The sequence below is a fragment of the Girardinichthys multiradiatus genome, chromosome 9 (genome assembly GCF_021462225.1).
Source record: "Girardinichthys multiradiatus isolate DD_20200921_A chromosome 9, DD_fGirMul_XY1, whole genome shotgun sequence".
In the NCBI taxonomy this organism is placed as follows: domain Eukaryota; kingdom Metazoa; phylum Chordata; class Actinopteri; order Cyprinodontiformes; family Goodeidae; genus Girardinichthys; species Girardinichthys multiradiatus.
This window is the reverse complement of record NC_061802.1, coordinates 28,015,607-28,035,572: the sequence shown is the minus strand read 5'-3', so window position 1 is coordinate 28,035,572 and position 19,966 is coordinate 28,015,607. Positions and strand designations below refer to the sequence as shown.

Sequence of the window (19,966 nt, the reverse complement as noted above, 5' to 3'; positions counted from 1 at the left end):
CTCAAAGCCAATAACAGCCCTAAACCTTTCCCCTCTTTAGTCAGGAAACTCGTGGATGAAAATTGCCCCAATCAAATTTGCCCCACAGAGTATGGGCTCTCTCTGATAATGCTGCACCGCATCCAGAATCGACTCCCTTCACCCTCAGCCTTTCTTGTGTTTCCATCTTTCCCTTACCTAGAGGAAGACAGCAACATAAATCAATTTACAGGCTGTGAGAGACATTCAGCGTCAGATGGAAATGAACAGTGGCAGACATAGGATATTGGAAACATTTCCTTCCCCCGCCAAATGCAGCAGCAGCATCTCCTGTGCAGCCGGCAAAGGAAACCTAATAGTATGTTTGCATGTGCATTCGTGTTGAAGGTGATGAATTGGTGACGGTGAGGATGCAGAGAAGAAAAAGAGCTGCGAGTCTCTTGCTTGGCCTGCATTTTAACAACATCAGATCATGAATATTTTCAATTATGGCAGCTAAGGTTTTTGGAGGTTACCTAGCTGCCAAATGAGTTGAGGAAGGAGGAGACAACAAGCTTTTAATCTTAATTTTAGTCAGGCAGATCAAGTTGTTTAAATCAATAAATCACATGGAATACTGCACCCCTTTAACTGATTCAATCAAAGATTTAAAAAAATTGAGTGGAGTAGAAAACCTTTTAAATTCTAGCATTTTTATATGTAATCTATATAAACATGCTAAAATAAAATGCTAACCTTCAATTATAACAATTGGGCACCATTACAAACTTTTAATTTCACTTAATAAATGAAAAGGGTCTTTAGTTTCTGTTGTGTACTGCTGTTTGTTTTTTTGTTTTCTTCTCCTAAACGATAATTACCTCCAGATTTTAGCAGGTGTTATTTTTCTTCACAGTTTGTGTTACCCAGGGAGCTCTGGGCATTGAGAACGCAAAGCTATTTACTCTGGTAGTAATTTACATGAATATACTACAAATGCGTTGACTTTCCTCAAACATTTATGCTTATTGCCTTATTAAAATGTAGTCAAATTGTGTCTGTGCACTGAGACGCTGTTTGCCTGATTGAGGTACTTCAGTAGCAGATTTGCCTTTGCCTTTGCGTCTAGTTTTAAGAATCAGAAGAATGCACAAACACATGTTACACACCTTAAGCACCTGGTAATAGCTTCATTAATTGAGAGATAGTCTCCCACCAAGGCCAACGTCTCAAGAGGTCTAATCTGTAAAGGAACAAAACACAAACTAATGAGAAATTAGTAGAAGTACAAAATTAACTTAGACTGCAGGCTTTGGAAAACACATTCTTTATTTATGTTTTTAAAGATTGTTTTGATTAAAATTGTTAATATTACCCGGGATGATATACCAGAGGGACAAAGCTGGGATACTTTAAGCCAATGGTTCCCAACAACTATGGTCAGGATCCCACTGTGTGCAAGTAAGAAATATTATGGCTAATTGTATATCTATAACAAAATTATTAATTAAAAAATAGACAGAAAATGATTTTTTTTTTAAATAAGAAATTAGGAATCACTGCTTTTGGCTCCATTACAGAAACACTTGGGCTCTTCTGTAGGGAATAGAAAGCAGGCCTGTTTAAAAAGACCTTTGGTTTCACAACAGGGTGTAAAGTTGATGGAGGTTAAAGCAGCAATGGCATGGAGAGAAAAACATTATGAATCAGTAAAGTTCTATAAGATGTGGAAAGATGAGCTCCTAGGGTTTAGGACCTCGGAGTTACAATTATAGATATACTGAGCCTGTCCAAAGCTTCAGGCATACCCAACTGGACTCCCTAGACAGAACAATATGATGGATTTCAGCAACAAAGTCAGTGAGTGATAAGGGAAATTATGAGGCATATCTAGTTTTAAAGTTTTGCAGATTTCAAAACTGGCTCAAGAGTCGGAAAAGCTGAAACCAAAGCTTCAGAACCCCCTATTAATAATATTGTTTAGGAGGTGAAATCACCCTCAAAGTTTCCTTGCATATTTTTCTAAAAGTAGCACAAGCCAAGCATGTAATAACTTTGAGAAGAAGAATGATTTGCTCCTTCTGTTTATAGGGTAATAACAGTGCAAATGAGCCATTATCTGGATGGTTAATGCCTCATTTACATCAGTTAAAAACATGGTAATTTTAAGGCCAAAGTTCCAAACTTTATTAAATACAAAACTGATTTCTGGAGGCAATGAAGCTGTCCAGCCACAGTGGGTGGCACGATGGAGTAGTTGGTAGCACTGTTGCCTTGCAGCAAGAAGGTCCAGTGTTCAAATCCCAGCCTGGGGTCTTTCTGCATGGAGTTTGGATGCGTGGGAGGACCCAGGGTGCTTCAATTTCCTCCCACAGTCCACAATCATGACTGTTAGGTTAAATGGTATGAATGTGTGAGTGCATGGTTGTTTGTCCCAGGTGTTTCTGTGTTGCCCTGTGATGCAACAAAAGGCATTGTATGCACTTAGATCTGACCATGACTATATGATTGTATTGTACTGCAATATAAGAACGTGAACAATGACAATCAACATACAGTCAATGCTACTTTGTAATGGTTTAGATCAAAGCATATAATGTGTTAGAATGGCCCAGTACAAGGCCAGACCCAAATCTAATAAGGAATCTGTAGAACCACAAATGCTCTGCATTTAAATCTGAAAGTTTGAGCTATTTTGCGCAAAAAATAAACTTATTTTAGTTTCTAAATGTGCAATATAGGTAGAGACATGCCCCTAAAAGAGTTGTTGCTGTAATTACAGAGAAAGCTGGGTCTACAAAGTATTGACACAAGGAGACTGAATAAAATAACTTAAAAATGCATTGTTCCAAAATCCTATTGTGTCCTATCTAAACAACTCCCATTTTATATGAAAGAGAAATTCAACATAAACTGATTAATTCTTGCTAGATTTCTGTTTGAGTTATTTGTGAATTTTGTAAATGATTACCTGTTCGGTTGACCAGGATACGTAGTTACATAAATATTTATCCTGGTTGGAGTTTGTTAGCTAAGTGATGTTCTCTTCTATGACATTCAACAAATGACAGACATCTCTACTGCTGAAACAGACACCTCACTCCAAATAAAAAGATGTCAGAAAGGATGAAGAGAAGCAGAATACGACAGATGCAGACATTATTAGGTTTGTTTGTACTCATCAGTGCTTGCTACACTCCATCTTCCACACAAATTGTTTCAAAACTGACAGGTTTAAAACTAACTCTTCCCTGAGGCTAAGAAGGAAGGTGCACTGCCTTTACCTGCCAATTACTGATAGCATGGCAGTGATTAGACATTTCTTGTTCCCATTTTGTGTGTACTTCTAATGCTATATTCCAGGTAGAACACCAAATGAAGAAAAGGGCCAGCAACTTTGGTATGTATATTTTTTTTATTTTAAGTGGGAGGAAATCATGAGCCATATGCAGGATTAATTAAAATAAAGTGTAGTGTCAAAACAGGTAATTAGAAAAGAACAGTCAAAGATGGAAGACAGACAAAAAGATGACATTTTAAACACACTTCAAGGATGATGACTTTGTTTGCATATTCAAAGATTACAAGCACTTTCCATCCCAGATGCAGTTCTTTGCAAAAACATGAAGAGCCTTTATACTTTTTACACATTTTGTCTTGTCACAGCCACAAATTTTATTTGGATTTCATATGCCAGTCCAACATCAATTAGTTAACAAACAGCATCATGAGGGCCAAGGAGTACACTTTGATAAACTTTTGTTTTATCAAATATGCACCCAAGACACTTATAATTACTCGGGAGGAGCTGCAGAGCTCCACAGCTCATGTGGAAGAATTTGCTGGTAGGACAGCTTTTATCTGTAGTCTACACCTCAGCAATGTTGCTTTATATAAGAGTGCCAAGAAGAGAGCAATTGTTGAAATAAAGGCCGTAAGAAATCCCAAGTTTTTCAAAAGTGTTTATTACGGATAAAGCAAAGGTGTAAGAAGGTACTCTTGCCAGATGTGACCAAACTGAACTTTTTGACTTACATGTCAAGAGTACTTTATGTCGGCTATAAACAAACACTGCACATCAGTCAGAACATACCATCTTATAGCCAGACATGATAGTGGCAGCATTGTGCTATGGGGAAGCATTTCCTTGACAAGGATACAGTGTCATGGTTGTCAGATTAGTGAAGGGTGGGTATAAATGGAGGGGCGGCGAACAGTTTCTTGTCAGAAGAATCCAACAAGAAACCAAGAGAACCAATGAGCTTAAATACTGAGGCAGGGGTGGAAAATGACAAATGAACCAGAAGAGCTAATCAGAGGAAATGTGGAGCAGATGAGGCAGAATGAAGGCAGAGAAGCTGAAGGAGGGAGACTAATTAACTAAAATAGAGCTGAAAAGAAACACAAAGAAACTATCAGACAGATGGGGAAAATTCAACAAAGATCTAACAGAAATAATTCCCAATGTATTAAGAACACAACACAAGAATACGCAGAGACAGCAAGCACAAGAGAACACAAATGTCAACTCCATAGAGAACATAAACAAAAGGAGAAATGAAGATGACACAAAAGAATAATAGAGACACAAAAGAAACTCAGACACCACAGGATCATAACACGGGCATGTGTTCAATATCTGTGTCCTGGCTTGGAGTGGCCCTGTGGGGTCTTCGCTATCTGGGTCCATGGCTGGATCTGCGTAGACAGCTGCCGGCGGGGCCTGTTGGCTCGTTGCTGCAGCTCCCTTGGGCTTCTGCACTGTGACTGCTGGGTGGTTCCCCTTGGGCTCTCCTCTGCTGTTCTGTGGGGGGGGGTTGCGGTAGTCCCGGAGGTGGTCCTCCCTTTGGTCCAGTGGGGCAGGTCTGTGGCTCCTCACACTCGCTATGGCATATTTTTATGAAGAAACCTTATAAACACAAGCGTGCTCACACTTACACCCACAGGTGTTGGATTCAGGTGTTAACAGAAACACAGATGTTTTGTATTGCGCCTCACTTACCACCAAATACATCTTGCATTTGTTAGCACCGTGCACTTTTCAGTAACATTACTGTTGTTTTTATATGTTTCCGCAGGTGTAGAAGCACTCTTCTAGTATCTTGTATTCTCTTCAAACTTCTTTCTCTCCTCTATTCTTCTCTCCTTCTCTCCATTTCTTCACACACACACACATATATATATATATATATATATATATATATATATATACATATATATATATATATATATGTATAAATTGGACCAGCCTGGTAGCCAGTCTTCATTGATTGCACATTGCACCAGTAAGAGCAGAGTGTGAAGGTTCAATTAGCAGGGTAAGAGCACAGTTTTGCTCAAAATATTGAAATGCACACAACATTATGGGTGACATACCATAGTTCAAAAGAGGACAAATTGTTGGTGCACGTCTTGCTGGCGCATCTGTGACCAAGACAGCAAGTCTTTGTGATGTATCAAGAGCCACGGTATCCAGGGTAATGTCAGCATACCATCAAGAAGGATGAACCACATCCAACAGGATTAACTGTGGATGCAAGAGGAAGCTGTCTGAAAGGGATGTTCGGGTGCTAACCCGGATTGTATCCAAAAAACATAAAACCACGGCTGCCCAAATCACGGCAGAACTAAATGTGCACCTCAACTCAACCCAGAGTGAAGCATGGGGTTGGATCAGTGAGGGTTTAGGCTGCCATATCATGGCATTCCCTTGGCCCAATACTTGTGCTAGATGGGCGCGTACCATTCTTGAGGACCATGTGCATCCAATGGTTCCAACGTTGTATCCTGAAGGCGGTGCCGTGTATCAGGATGACAATGCACCAATACACACAGCAAGACTGGTGAAAGATTGGTTTGATGAACATGAAAGTGAAGTTGAACATCTCCCATGGCCTGCACAGTCACCAGATCTAAATATTATTGAGGAGCGAGTCAGGAAACGTACTAATAAATTATTGTGGTCTAAAACCAGGTGATTCAGTTTTATTGTCCAACCCCTGTGTATATATATATATATATATATATATATATATATATATATATATATATATATATGTGTGTGTGTGTGTGTGTGTGTTGGCCGTCTTCTTGGCACTCAACAGTTCTAAGTGCTACTCTGCTGGACAGGACACGTAAAAAAAAGAAAATTTTAGGAAAGGCCTGAAAATTGATGTTCTGTGATGCTGTTCATCCAATATGAGCGTGAGCTGTTTTGCAAAAGGGGCAAAGATGTCTCTAGATGTGCACAGCTTGTGGAGAAATACCTGGAAAAGCTTGCAACTGGTTGATTCCACAAATAGTCCACTACACAATTAAGCAGTACTTTGTATTGGTCTATAACACCCCAATAAAATACACTGAAATGTTTGTTGTGACAAAATGTGAAAAGTGGATTAAAGTATTTTCATGAAGTGTTTATGTTACAGCCAATAAAAGAAGGTGATCAACTTTAGAGCTGGTTTTGAAGTATAGTTGTTTTATATTTCAAGAAAAAATATTTCTCTATTTCATAAAGCACAATAAAAACTACACACCAATAACAACATGCCATTACCACTTTTTAATGAAAATATCTGAAACCATTAACACACAGAGAGAACAGCTGTCAGTGGTCATAGCATCACAGTGTGAAAGTAATTAACCACACAAATCAGAAACACAAGAGTAACAACTAGACAACTGGTCTACATTTAAAGAAAAGTGAAGAATTAAAAGTCAAGTATAGGATTGGCCTCTTTTCAGCTTCATCTGTCAGAGCAAACATCTCAAGACAGGAAAAAAAAATCACCATGTTTATAGTTTTATTTAAAACAAATCTTAACAACGCAAAAGGGAAGGAAGTCACTGTCAGTACAACACACATACACACATATTGGTGTGTTTCTTATTTAAACTGCCATCAGTAAAGCCTCTATACCTTTCATCTAATTAGAAATCTATTAAATGGGCAGATTTGAACCACAGCAGCAGGCCAGTCATCAAGGAAAGTTAACGCTGATCATTCCTCTGCAGATTAAACCATTTTATCAGGTTTCAGTTTCAAACAGATAAATGACCTATTTCTTTATTCTGAATCTGTTTTGGCTGAGAATAGGCAGTGAGTATAAATCAAACAACACCGAATTAATCAAAATTGAAATATAATTACTGAAGGGACTCTGAAGAGCTGTGAACTCTGCTGTCTGAGGGGAAACTGATAGGAGAAACAACATTCCTTAGTCTAGGTCTTCAAGTTTCACAACTTATTTCAACACCACACCTCCTGTAAACTTTGACATCTTTATCATTGCCTCGTGACTCAAGCATGACGTGTCGCCGAAACGTTTTCCGCATTTCAAACAGTTACTACTGATGCAGAACAGTGCAAACATAAAAGGACATTCTGCTTTTTTTTTGTCTCAAAGCTCTCTGCAGAAATCTAAAACTTGAACCATTTAACTGCCTGCTTTTACTCTGATGTTCAGGCAAGACTTTGGAACATAATTTGAAGGAACTTGGTGTAAAGGGGAAGAAAGTTGGCAAATAATAATCCCAGCAGTGTTTTAATATCTTCAAAAAAGCTAAATTGGAGTTTAACCTCATAACCTAATTGTTTCCCCAACCGCAGTGAAAGCTTTGGTTACTTGTTACCTTTAAAATCTGTGGTTTTAGTCACCCTAGTCAAAAAATTATTGTATTGGCCCAATCTGGATCAGAACCATTATCAACTAAAATAGGTGGCAAAAAGAAAATCTTCAAAAATTAATTATTAATCAAACCCTAGAATTTGTATGATTATTTATCTCCACAATTCATCAAAAATGCTAACCCACCAAGAGAAATAAACTGAAACACTATGGTTGCACTTTGTTTAACAGATTGACATATTGCGTTGAACTGTTCGTAATACAGAGATAATCGGATGTTCCTCGCTGTTGTTAGCAGGGTGACTATAGTGGGATTCTCAGGACTTTCCACCTCTAACAGCTGTCCAATAAAACAGACAAGCAAGTCAAGCAAATTAAACTGACCATGAGAGGAATCCTCTGTTTAATAAACACCTTATAACAGAAACAGAAATATCTGTAAGAAATACATTCAGTCAAAAGATTGGGAAAATAACCAAGATTTGTGTGACAAAACTCTCTTCATGCTTGGTGAAAACTTAATTACAAGGAAAACTAATAAACCTTTCAATGCCTGATAGAACGCTGGCCCCATTTTAAAGCTTCCACAACTAGAGGCCCCTGTGGTAAAGGTGTGTAAAAAGCCCTAAAACTGAAGGGTGGCAACATAAACCTGATGCCTTATTCAGCCTTATTTGTCACAGTTCCACTTGTTTTAGGCTTTTTAACTATATGTGGGTGTTTACCTTTCGCCATTTTCCTGGCTTTTAAAGATCAAAACACATCAGGCTTCCTTGAATGTCATGTTTTCTTGTCTTTACCATTTTGAAGAGTATGTCAAATAAATAGGTCTCTGTTTCAAGTTCAACTTAAGAAAGGCTAATTAAAAGTAAATTAAAAAAGACTCAGATTGAGTTAAAAGACAAGAGCGTACATAAAAAACCTACATTATGTTAACATTTATTTTAGTGAGGATTTCATTCAAAACAGTTATTTATTAACATGCAACTTTCCCTACTGAGTAAATGTCTTCAAATTAAAGGTTGGATTTTTTCTGTTTCAGATTGTGCAGCTGCAATAACAGTTTAACCTATTTTAAGGCTTTTCAATGTTTCTTTTAAAGTTTTTTTGGGTACAGTGGATCACTAAAAGCAGCAGTTTCTTCAAAACATGACCAATTAATATAGACACACTCAGATTCTCCAGCCTTAGACTAATTTCTATCAAGTGCTTAGCTACATAATAAACTGACAGAGCACTGCTGCAAAGCCTTAAAAGTAGGACACTATCAAACAATCAGCAAAACACACCTATTATGTGTTTAGTGCATTATAATAAGGATCACTCTTTGTGACTGAAGCAAAGTTTTACTTGAATAGACACAGAAGCACAATAACATTTTACCAAAATTTAGCACAGCTACAACTGAGAAAGTTCAGCCATGCCAGAAGAAAGCTCAGAGAGAGACTGGTAATACCAGAAGTTTAAATCTAAAGTACAGCAAGTTTATGAGTGGCTCAACACAGGTTTGCAGCAGAGATTACAACATTTTTACCAAATCTATACCATCATTAAACAGTCAACAGTGTCACTGTATACTAAGTAATATAGAGCACATTAATAGAGGAGCTACAAGTGGGCAGCAAACACCGTCTGAAGGAAAAAGTCTTTAACAGAAGCCTTGGCGAGCGAGTGAGAAGCATCAGTCACTTTCTTTCTCTCCTCCCCCAAGCACTCGGAGCTGCAATCATTTGCTATTTCTTCAGGCGCAACAGTAAAAGAGAGGGCTGCTGTTTCATTTAAGCACGTTATGTTGTTTTCTTTGCTGTTTTGCTGTCTGAATCGTCTGTTTCCTGCTTCCTCCCACCTCTGTCAACCAAATGGCTTCGTTAAAGCTGGAACTCGAGTTTCGCTCATCAGCACTTCTCGTTGGCTGGTGCATAATTAATTATTTGACAGAAGTAACTGCTGCTGCTTACAGTGATTAGTTGAATACAGTAGAAATCCAACATACACCAAGTATTATTTCAAAAGCATTTTACAAAAAAATACTCCAGACAAAATCATGCAGATCCAACACACTCACACAACAAAACTACCTTTCTCTCTCTCACACACACACACACAACAAACAAAACTACCTACACACAGACACACACACACACACACACACACACACACACACCTGCAAAGTAAGGCTTTAGGGTTTCAGAAATCTTTGAGGATGTCATGCAAACACCAGAGACATGTTGATACCATGCAGCTGGTACGCACTGTGACACCAATGCTCCAATCTATACATATATTTAATAAATTAACACATTTACATGCACACTGCTAATACAGAGGCACTACGGCTAAAGACTGGTTGCATATGTTGAAGGTTGACTTCTTTTAAATTTTTACATGGTTTGATGAGTTTAATAAAATTGTCTTTTGTCCACCTCCCAACATCACTCAAAATGTGCTTAAGCGAGCATTTAAAGTTTTACCTTAACAAGTGCTAATTGATTAAAGTGGAGAAAACATGTCCAAAAGAGCCTTTAAGCTGATATGAGAGGCCAATAAGGTATCAGGAGTCAAACTAATGATAGTCACGTACCCCTTTGGCGAGGGCCTGTTGCTTTGTTGCACAAGATTTAATCAGGTTGCCCACACTGTGCAGCTGTAGCTAGAAAATCAGAACAGATCAATCATGAGGCTAAACAATCTTCATCAACCAAATAAATATGTTATATTTATTACTGCAAACACTGGGCCTTTGTTTGTCAAGACCTCTCCCCATACAATATAAAATTATATATATATCACAACAGTGATATATTATTATGGAGGAAATTATATATATATCACAACAGTGCACTTTACCTGAGTGGTAGTCTTTTTGTTTACCTTTAAAATTAGAATATTTTTTGGGTGGATCGTTGGCAAAGAATTCTGCAATATTTGCAATATTTCAAAAACTGGGTGTAAATTTGTTCAGAGATGTCATTGGGTTTCAATGAGCTACCATGTTTCTATAGGACAGTTGCTATAGACAGCAATAGAGACAGAAATTTAGATATTTTTGGTGTATTGCCAACCCTTACTTTTAATCATGTCCCCTGACCCACTAGAAAAGGGTGGTGGTGTACATTTAGTACTTTTTAATAGTACTGAAACTACAGTATTTTACTGTAAAATATTTGTAAGATGACATTTTTGCTACATTTAGTCTGCAGAGATCTGCTTGTTCTTATGTTGCTGGAGTAATAATGAGCTATAGATGCTGTGTTTGTAACACCAGTTAATGCCATTTTTATACTCAGCAACATTTCGAGTTTTGACATACCAAGGTTTCATAATATTATTCCTTAAAACAGATTATTATTCAAGTATTCAAGTTTTGACATTTTGTCTGCATGTAAACTGACGCCTGCATGAGTGAGGCCATTAAAAGCATTGGCATCAAACTTGTGCAGAGGCCTCTGTAAAATATTTTGTACTTTCATTATGTATCCCAGACCGTTTTGATGTGTAACTAATGATTACATCTTTTACTTCACCTAATTAAGTTATTCTATTGATTTTAGCTTTTAAAAAAATTTTTCACACTGTTTAAAGTCACATAAGTGAGATAACAGTGAGTTTACATACAATAATCTTGCATTAAATCCTAAAAACCAAACTGATTTAGGATTACTGGTTTCCCCCGGTTGCCGTGCATCTTTTTTATGCAATAGATTATCAGACGGTCAAAATATATTATAATCAAACTTTGTGTTGGGAGCCTCTAAATAGAGAACTATTTGCGATTTTAAACAAGCATGTCTTTATTAGCATAATCAGTTGTGGAGGGAAAACTAATTATGCTGATGAGCATAAGGCGAGGGGCAATTTTCTTAATCATAAAAGTGAAAAATTCCTCCCACAATATATTCTTTATTGTTCTGTGCATCATTTATTAGATTGCAGGTAATCAGATACACAGAAAATGCTCATGCAGTTAAAAAATATCAACTTTTGCCAAAATCCTTCCTTTAAAATATTAACTGTATGTTGTAGATGTGGTGATAAGTTGAAAGAAGGGTTTATTTGGGTAGTTTATTGATATTGGATCAAGCAGGCATGTTGAGGCACAGTTCACATGGATGTCTTATGGTTTTTAAGATGTTTGCATGAAGACCCCAAATAATTATATTCAAACTGACTGGTTTAGATTCAGCTAAAAATCTAATATGAAGCATAAACTAATAAGTGCAGTAACAGGATGCTGCATAAAATATAGTATTAATAAAACATGATTAAAAACTGCCCTGTTTTGTGTTTTTTTATAATCTTGCTAAGATCTAGTCTGTTAGAGCAAAATTCCGATGTAAAAAACATGTAGTTTAACATGAAAAATGTACAAAGCAACTAATCCCACAACTGCACCATACATTTGTTTTACAGCAGATATGTGTCACTGTGTAACATTTCTAATTTTAAGATTTTTAATCAGATTATTCCAGTCTTTTTCTTAATCAATCATATTATAATTCCATTTTTGATGTGCATGTAAATGTGGCCACTCTTTTCGCTCCTTGCCCTCCCCCTGCAGATCAAAGGATCATTTGCACATCAGGATCTAGGGCCACTTCAAAGCACGCACTCATTCACAAAAGCATCTCTATGTCGGCAGATGGTGGAGCCAATGCAAAAAAATCCTGCGCCTCCGTGGATTTCTGTCACATTTCAAAAATAAAACCACGACGAACACGTTGGAGGTGGAGGACAGGAGACAGGCTGACACACAGGTGCCGTCCAACCTTTGAACCAGGAGGTCCTGGATCAGGACATTGGCCCGGAGGTGTGCTCAGAATGGAGAGCTTTCATCTGTTGCTGTTGGGGTTTGATTTAATGACAATGCCTTATCAGGAGAAGAATCTCAGTAGACCTTGACCTCAATATACATCCATATACATTGGGGGGTTTGTTTTCTGAACTAAAGGTAAAACCTTTTTTCTTCATATATTTTCCATACTTAGAATCACTGAGTGAACAGTGCAAACACCAAAGTAAAGTTGTAGCCAGAATCCTTGGCTTTTAAAGGGATTGTTTGGGATTTTTTGAAGTAAGGTTCTGTTGAAAGGTTACATGCAGTTAATATCTTACCTGCAGCAAGTACCTCTCTTGGCGTCTTTATTATACATCCAGGTTAGTTGGTTACCAGGCTTAGGCTAACAGCTAGTCTAACAGACTAGCTGTTTGAGGTCAAGAGCAGCAGAATAAATGGCAGCATTTATTCTGCTCCTAATTGACAGAAATGGATCAGAAAAGGACCTACACAAAACTATACCTGGACATTAAAATAGACAGAGCCTTAATATGACAGAAGAGTAAGGCAGAGTACAAACCAATGAAATAGTGTGCAGATGAACTGATGTAAGGTATTTTTGTATGTTCTGTTCTCTTTTTATGCTTCACACAAGAAGATCATTGCTATGTAAATAATGTAAATAATTTTAGACATCTCTGTAAGTCATCAACTTGATTAGATGATTCAAATTATGTTTTCATAATCCATAATATTATTTTCGAGATCAGACTTGTTTTATGACAGTAGGAGTCTTCTTTGGTCTCGGCCAATTTCAGACTAGCATTTAGCTTAGTCTCCACAACCAATAGGTCTGAAATTAAACTAACTAACTAACTAACTAAATTAAGAGGCCAAGAGAGTTATCTTCAGTAGGTTAGATGACCTTTTATCAGAACCTCTTTTAAAAATCCCAAATTATCCATTTAGGCTCCACCTCCTGTGGCTTTAGAGTCCTGGGAGCAACTTTGTAAGTGGCACTTCCCTTTCTCCCAGCAGCGTGTCCCTCTTCAGGCTGGTGCCCTTGTTCACCACCTTGAACTTCACAGAAAGGTTCTTTGCTTGAACAGAGCTAATGGAGTCAAAGAAGAAGTCCTCATTGAAGACTGGGTTGCGGCTGTTCTTGATGATGTTGCTCCTCTGCTTCTGCAACTTGCCTGGATTCAGGTACACGGACACGCAGCAGTTGATGCTTTTGATGTCGACGTGCTTGTCGTACAGACTCTCAGCTGCCAGGACGCGGATAAGCAGGCGTGATGTGCTGGAGTCGTAGTTAGCGCTGATCCTCACCGTGCCTCCCTTGTGCAGGTTGATGGTGTGCTCCCGCTGGAGGCCGTGGTCAGATGCTCCAGTGGTGCCATGAAGGGACGGGACGCGAAGCCGCCGCTGGACGTTGGGGCTGGGCTCGGCGGAGCTGCACTCGTCCGTGGACAGGGAGCTGTGGCGCGCCAGCGTGCGCTTGGCCTTCACCACTTTGGCCTGTGTCTCATGAGTGAAGATTTTGAGAAGGGAGGCGGAGCGGGACAGCAACGGAGAACTGAAGGGAGAGGACTCTGCAGAAGAGCAGGTGTCACTTTCTCCACCACTGAAGTAACGGTAAGGGTTCATGTGCGAGGTGGTGCAGTCAGCAGGGGTCAGATGGTTCCCTGTCTCGCTGCCCCTGCCAGAAGTCTTTCTCTGGGTGTTTGGGGAGGTGATGGGACTGGTCAGCTCGCAGTGAAACAGTGACTCTTTGCGTCTAGTGTGAGGGCTCTCCTTTAGGGTCGCAAAGCCATAAGATGTTTGGGTCTTAGGAACGTAGGGCAGAGACATCGCTGTCTGCGACTGGGGGTCTGCATTGGTGTCCCCAGCCACGACATCATCAGCACTTTCTATCTGGATGATGTGGCGATTCGCTGCTCTCAGCAGGTTCTTTGTATCTCCTGCAATCTTGGCCACCAGTCGAGGGCTTCTTGGACTGCTGATCTTCCTGTTGCTGCTGATGGTTTGCTCAGAGGTGGACGGCTGCAGCCTCTCCTTAGGCTTGATGCTCGGAGCCTCAGGCTCAGCGGGGCAGCTGACTAGCTTTGGAGGGATAAAAAAATCTGGGATCTTGTCGGGAGTGAGAACATTGCTGTAAGCTGGAGCCACAGCCTTCCTGTTACCATTGTCTCCTTGTCTCAGCACACCAGTCTCCACCGAGTCACGGATCTTATCCAGAACCCACATTTTCCCACCCGACAGTGGGAGGAAGGGAGCAGGTTTCACTCAAGAGCTTCTGTAATTAATAACACACAGTGAATGGGGAGAAGTGTAAATGATCACTCCAACAGGGAGATGGGGAATAAAACACCTGAATCTTGAAGTGCTGAAACACAGTCTGCAAATAAACTCCCTAATATTTTCTGGTGCATGTCAATAACTTTGATTATCACAGAGAATATATTTCTTTGAACTATTCAAAAAGTAAATTCATGTAAAATATAGACTGATAACATACACTGTGAGAATTTATATTTGAACTGTGGCTTACAGGTAATGGAAACCCAAAATTGAATTTTTCTGAACATTATATGACCAATAAAAAACTATTCTTAATCAGAAACTAATGCGTCATGACCATGGTACAGCCTGCGCTATAATGGGCAGGATTGTTCACTTGACCGTTGTCCAGCAGACGATGATGACTTGCTCTAAAAAGAGAGTAAAACACAAAAGACCACTACCAAAGATGCTGGCTGTTCACAGAGTGTTGTATCCAAGCATTATAATGGAAAGTTAAGTGGAAGAAGAAGGGTGGTAGAAATAGATATACAAGGAACATGAATGACAGTAGCTTTGACAGGATTGTAAATCAAAGCCTATTCTAGAGATGGAGATCCTAATGATTTTTTTTCAACAGAACTTGCAATGTTCCCACACCTGGTTTAATAACCCGGGAATCAGTGCCATTGATTGCCCCACAAGGGTGCCTGACCCAAACCCAGAAGAAAATATTGCTATGAGAGAGATTGAACCCAACAATGAAGACAAGATGAAGGTCTCCAGTAAAGCAAACTGGGCTTATCTAATTTGTCATTGCAACATCGCATTGTTGCACGCAGTAATTTAGGCAAAGTAACCCCTTACCAATTATTTAGTGCTTATGCTTCACAGTAGATGATCAAAACTTTTAGTAGGCTGACATTTCTGTATTTAAGCTCCTTTTTTGAGAGTTCTTTGGTAATATCCATATTTTCAGAGAAACTGGATTTTGGGATTTCATTAGCTGCCAACAATAATCACCATAATTAACAGAAATATATTCTTTATGTGTAATAAATTTTTACAGCCATGTGGAACAAATAGGATGCTCTTTGAAAGTTTGTCTGCTTTTTAAAAATATTTTTGACAAATCAATATTTAATATTAGCTATAACAATGCTGAAAAATAAAGTAATATAATCAAATAATTAAAACTGAGGAACAGAACTTTCAAAAGGTTTTAAAAAAGACTATAAAAAAACACAATTATAAACCAGGACACTCCCACATCTGTTCATTGTTAAAATGGCTAAAATCACACTTAGATGGATCACATCAGGTCCAAATGATGAGAAACTCATTATTCCCTATTACTGAAGGAAGGTAAACCTCAGACATTTAATTAGGTGTGCTTCCGACTGTTAAAGTGAGAGAGAACACCATGGAAAAATAAAAAGAGCAGTCCAAAGCCTTCAGAAAGAAGATTGCAGCAGCTTAAAAGTCTGGTAAAATGTTTAATGAGATCTCAAAAGAACTTGGAATCACCCTAAAACAAGAGGAAGTTCAAAATGACTGCTAACATGCCCAGATTTGGCCATCCATGCAAATTCACTTTGAAAGCAGACCGCAAGATGTTAAAAGAACTCTCCAAAATGCTTAAAATGTCATCACTGAACCAAAAAGCTGGATCTTGGTACTGTTCATATAAAAGTACATGCCTATGCAGTCAGAATGAGACTGAACAATTTCAATTTCATGGGAGGTGAGCAAGGAAGAACCTTTCCTTTAGAAGAAAAACGTGAAGGCCAGACTAATGGTCCTGCAACCTGACAATGACCCAAAACATATCAGCAAATCCACCAAGGACTGGATAAGAATTGAGAAAGGGAAAGTCCTGGGTCTAGTCAAAGCCCAGATCTTGATCTCATTGAGATGCTGTGGGGCTGTACACGTAAGAAAGAAGTGAAAAGAGGGACAAACTTTCCTCAGACCGATGTCAGAGGCTTGTAGAGGCTGGTAGATGTCTACAAGATAGATGTGCCAGAAGTTATTTCAGCCAAATGAGGCCAAAGGTTAGCTATTAAGGGGGTAGAGTGTTCTAATTTTTCCTGAGATAAATTATACTTTTTTGTTTATATGCTTATATGTCTTAATGTAAGTGCAATCAAATACAATTTTCACAATTTGTTTTAAGTAAAGAATTTTAGCAATAAAAGAGACAATGATATGATATAACCTTTCTTTTGAAAAGACTGAATACTTTGTAGGTTATCCTATACTTTTTTTCAAATGACTGTATAATATTTTAAAACTGAACTTGTTGATCTTCTAGTTTGTTTAAATGCACCTTTATACATATTTGAGAATAAATAATCTGTTGACAAATAAATAAACAACAAGCGGGCTGTAATGGACAAAAGTCTAGTGCATATCCTTCATTTACAACAGGCAACACATGAAACCATGAACATGAGAAATTATTTTAAACCATTTATAGTTAAACTGTATCAATAAAATAACTATTCTAAAAGAGTAGATGTGATGCATTAACTTCTGGAAGAAATTAAATGAACCTGAGAAAGATAAAGGTATATCTGATTTGAAATGCGTCTTTTCCAGCTCATTCCGACTTTTCGGTGTTTCTTATAGACTAACAACATAATAGCAATAAATGCTCTTTTATTCTGACAAACTAGGCTGAACAAATTCACCTTCTATTAACTGGAATTGTTAAATAAACTGCTGGGTTTCTTTCTACCATATGTAAATGATTTTAACATAAAAAGTTACAAACGAAAACAGGTGCTCAACAGGTGCGTAAATGCTGCCTCTTTCCTCCTCCACTGCTTCCCAAACCTTAAACTCTGTTTCATTAAAGAGTTTAATCAACTGGTTTTCCATGTAAATCTACTCACGGGATTACTGAAGAGCGTGGCGTCCTCTTTTTGCGCCCCTCTGCATGCAGTCCTGCAGTAACAGGTGTTTTCTCTGGATACGCAGCGCGGCTCCTCTGCGCCCTCACGCTCGGTCTCCGCTCCGGAGCTCCTGTCGTCCGTTTTATGGACGCCACAGAAGCAGCGACTGACCAATAAGATCCACCTGTGGCACTCCGCGTTCACCCAGTAGAACCAGTTAGAGTCGCACTGGTTGCTTCTGAAGTTACACGAACCCAATATTTCTTGTTTTATGCAGCCCAAATATTATATCTTTCTAACCTCTGTGTTGTTGTTTTTTTTTTTCTCCTAAAATTGTTTCTAATTTTGTTTCTGTTGCATCTCTGTTAAGTACATCAGTGATTCTCAGAGCAAGCCAGGGCATGAGAGCATCTCCAATTCGAAAACAAAAACTCTGGAGACTTCTGTGCATCAACAGATTAGATTAGGAACAGGTTGGGGTTCGGTCAGATATAAATACACTTGCAGCGCAGCAGAAACTAAGTGCAGCGCGTTCACGTGTTTTGTCTTTTTCTTTGTCTCCATCTTTGGGTTTAAACCAGCTGATCGGTTTCCCAGGTAACTTTGCTATGGCAACAAACCCACATCTGTCTAAAACGGGATTGGCCCCATGACTTCACTGATCTGCAGAACAAAAAGCACTTTATTTGTCCAGATTGCCTGGTTTGGAGATCAAGTGTCGTGGATCCTGCGGACTGAGATTGGCGCAGCAGCCTCTGGACCACAAGCATAACGAGAATTTAGCTGCGGAACATCAACAAATAGATTTTCAACCTGGTAAAAAAAAAAAAACTTTATTTAGTTATTCTACCGTGAAGTTTATGCAGGATCTCTAATGAGAAATTATGTTTGAGTAAAGAAAAACAGAATAAAGATGCATTTATGTTTACAAACAACAGGTCATTGTTTAGCTTCATTTAATTGGTCATTTACATGACAGACCAGCACAAAGTAGTGCATGGTTGTCAACTGAAAGGAAATGTATGTATAGTTCTTTACTCTCTTTCATAAATAAAAGAAAATGTTCCAGTTTGTGGAACCACTTTTGCTGTAATTACAGCTGCAACTCTTTTAAGCTAAATCTCTGCAGGACACTGAACTTTTAGCCCATTCGTCTTTGCAAAAGAGCTTAAGCACAGTCAAGTTTGATGGAGAGTGTCTGAGAACAGCAACTTTTCTAACACTCACCAGCTTCCCAGTACCTGCTGAAGAAAAGCCTCCCCACAGCATGATGCTGCCACCACCATGTGTCACCAAGTGTATGATATGTTGAGAGTGAAATCTGTTCAATTTTGGTCTCATACAACCTGAACACGGTTTTCCATGTTTGTTGTTTCCCCTTTTTGGTTTGTTAGCAAACTGTAAACAGGAGTTCCTATTGTTTTTGACAATGGCCTCCTTCTTGGCGCATATCCATAATGACCACATTCATGGAGAAGCAAGAAATTCTCACTTCTGAGCTGTAGATCTCTGCACCTCCTCCAGTGTTCCTATGGGTTGCTTTGCTGATTAATGCTCTTCTTACCCAGCCTGTCAGTAAGTAAGCAGACATGTCTGATTGGGGTTGCAGTTGCACAATGATCTTCCCATTTTCGGTTGATTCAACAGTGTGCTCTACATTTAAAGCTTAAGATGTTGTTTTATAACCTGATTCTGCTTTAAAATTCTCCACAGCTGTGTCTCTGAGCTGTCTGTTGTCCTCCTTGGTCTTCATGATGCTGTTTGTTTAATGTTCTCTAAGAAACCTCTGAGGCCTTCAGAGAGCAACTGGATTTATGCTGAAATTAAATTACACACAACTGGCTAACTTTTCATTTTCTGATTAAGAGATTTCTGGGGATAGTTTACATTTGATTTTATTTTGCTGTATCAGACTTACGTGGGCCAGATACATAACATGCCAAACTTTTCAGACATTATTTTGCAAACCATTTTGAAAGCCATGTATAATGTTCCTTCCACTATTATGACCTACATTGTGTTGAACATACAAAATATAAAAATTAAACCTTGTGAATATAATGTGACAAAAGGTCAAAAAGTTAACCAGGCATGAATACAATTGCAAGGCACAATATGCTAGCATGCATGTACTAAAAAGCAGTATTAAGAATTTCCTGGTGTATGACCTAGATGTTGTTTCTAAGTATGCAGTGTTAAGAACCACATCAGTCCTTTGAGCCTGGCGCACATTATATATATATATATATATATCACTTTAAGAGGGCTCTGCCTGATTAGATCAACCTGTGGAAAAATCCATTCATTAGATGGATTACTGAAGAACATCTGAACCAACTGCTGTTTGTCCTGAGAAGAAAGGCCAGAGATCGACCTGCTACACTTAGAAAAGAAAACAGGAGAAAAAAAGAATCTGGTTATTTATTTAT

The 19,966-nt window shown here is 38.5% G+C and overlaps 1 protein-coding gene across 1 annotated transcript; it reads right to left on the bottom strand.

Moving 5' to 3' along the window:
• Positions 1 to 6,505: 6,505 nt before the first annotated feature.
• On the bottom strand, positions 6,506 to 18,037 carry LOC124874420 (C2 calcium-dependent domain-containing protein 4C). The gene is made up of 2 exons (XM_047375768.1): positions 17,538 to 18,037; positions 6,506 to 14,656 (listed from the first exon to the last, which is right to left on the bottom strand). Exon 2 carries the CDS (start codon positions 14,605 to 14,607, stop codon positions 13,348 to 13,350), a length of 1,260 nt encoding a protein of 419 aa, XP_047231724.1. The 5' UTR covers positions 14,608 to 14,656; positions 17,538 to 18,037; the 3' UTR covers positions 6,506 to 13,347.
• Positions 18,038 to 19,966: the final 1,929 nt, after the last annotated feature.

Excerpts from the sequence above, each read along its gene's own strand:
- LOC124874420 (XM_047375768.1), bottom strand. The coding sequence starts at position 14,607 with ATGTGGGTTCTGGATAAGATCCGTGACTCGGTGGAGACTGGTGTGCTG.